The following is a 1770-nucleotide window of genomic DNA, read 5'->3' as shown; positions in this document are numbered from 1 at the left end:
TCGTAGAAGTCGTATCGAAGTCGTCATGAATATTCTCTTTCGTTTTTCTCTTCTCCTCGCCGCCTGTGTGGTGGTCGTGAGTTTTCTCTGTTGATGTTTTTATTTCGTGGCTATATTACCAATACAAGGTATTTGTTTGTTGTGTCTTTGTTCTTGTGTGTAATTTGCATGTGTACAGTCACGGCTTAAACTTGTGTCAAACATGATTTGAATTCTCTGTCTCGAACACCCAATGTTGTTTAGTTTACGAGAATTTTGTCCGTGAATTTTGAAGCTTCATTTCACTGTTCGAGAATTTTGTCCGTGAATTTTGAAGCTTCATTTAACTGTTCGAGAATTTTGTCCGTGAATTTTGAAGCTTCATTTTACTGTTCGAGAATTTTGTCCGTGAATTTTGTACTGCCTTGTTCTGTCTTGGTAATGGTGTTGTCTTAGTGTGATTGTTGTTGTTATGTTGTTAGTGTAATGATAGTTATGGTGGATAAGTTTTGTCGTATCTATATAATTACTCTGGCTGTTGTTGCTGAGCTATTAGTGCACGTTATTAAGGTTACACGGTGTGATCTGCTGCCCGGGTTTGATAATCAGGATTGACGACGTTATGTGTGTAATTACTGTTGGCTTGTGATGCTTGTTTCACATGTAATTAGTATCTTATATATATGGCTAATTAGTGTTACAAACGCTTTTACATTTTTAAGGTTTATGTGATATGATCATCAGTAGGTATACGCACCTTTTGGCCTGTAGTATGATTAAGATTATCATTAAGACTGTATGTCTATGCGCACGCGCGCGTGTGTGTCTTTGTGTGTTTAAGTGTGTGTGTATGTGTGTGTGTGTGTGTGTGTGTGTGTGTGTGTGTGTGTGTGTGTGTGTGTGTGTGTGTGTGTGTTTACGTGTGTGTGTGTTTACGTGTGTGTGTGAGTGTGTAGGTGTGTAAGATATCACTGTTGCCATGTGTAATCGATAATACCAGGTGCATTAACATTTAGTGACACATTGAGCACTGTGTACATTAATCGCGTGTGTAAAGTTGAGTATTTTTAATACTGCCATATTATTAGTATGTACAAATATACATACATATGTGTCTATATATTATATATATATGTGTGTGTGTGTGTGTGTGTGTGTGTGTGTGTGTGTGTGTGTGTGTGTCTGTGTGTGTGTAAGTACGTATGTATACACATACATATGTATATATATATATATATATATATATATATATATATATATACACACACACACGAGGGGCACTCTTTAAAGATTTTCCCTGACCCACTTCCCACATACAGGGATGGAACGTTGTACAGTTATTAGTCTTTCTCTACATAGATCCCACCAAGTGTGACACACTTCTCCCATCGTTTTATGCGGCTGTGGACTCCTCGCTTGTAGAAGTCCCTGAATTGCCCTTGAAGCCATGAAGTGACTTCAGAAATAACTGTCGCGTCATTTTGGAAACGTTTGCCCTTTAATTATATATATGAGTATATATGTAGGTATGTATGGATTATGAGCGGGTAAAGTAATATTCGTAACGTTTCGAACAAGTCAGGAGTTTTTCATCAAACAAATAAATATCCGAAATGAACTCAATTTCGTTTGTTTCGGTTATATACATACATACATACACACATACATACATACATACATATGTACATATATATATTAATGTATGGATATATGTCTATATTTCTCCATATATATTGCAAATATATATGTAGATAAATAAATGTATAGATAAATATATACATATAAGCTGCC

The 1770-nt window shown here is 35.8% G+C and overlaps 1 protein-coding gene across 1 annotated transcript in view; it reads left to right on the top strand.

The window, feature by feature from the left end:
* The window catches only part of LOC125037330 (chymotrypsin BII-like), a 7690-nt gene continuing 5920 nt past the window's right edge, over positions 1–1770 (top strand). Inside the window, exon 1 of the mRNA XM_047630421.1 lies at positions 1–76. Coding sequence (XP_047486377.1) covers positions 26–76 — 51 coding nt within the window. The 5' untranslated portion in view covers positions 1–25. The remainder of the gene's footprint in view (positions 77–1770) is intronic.

The sequence above is a fragment of the Penaeus chinensis genome, chromosome 23 (assembly GCF_019202785.1).
Source record: "Penaeus chinensis breed Huanghai No. 1 chromosome 23, ASM1920278v2, whole genome shotgun sequence".
In the NCBI taxonomy this organism is placed as follows: domain Eukaryota; kingdom Metazoa; phylum Arthropoda; class Malacostraca; order Decapoda; family Penaeidae; genus Penaeus; species Penaeus chinensis.
Note: the sequence above shows the minus strand (reverse complement) of the source record. Positions and strands in the feature narration are given on the sequence as shown.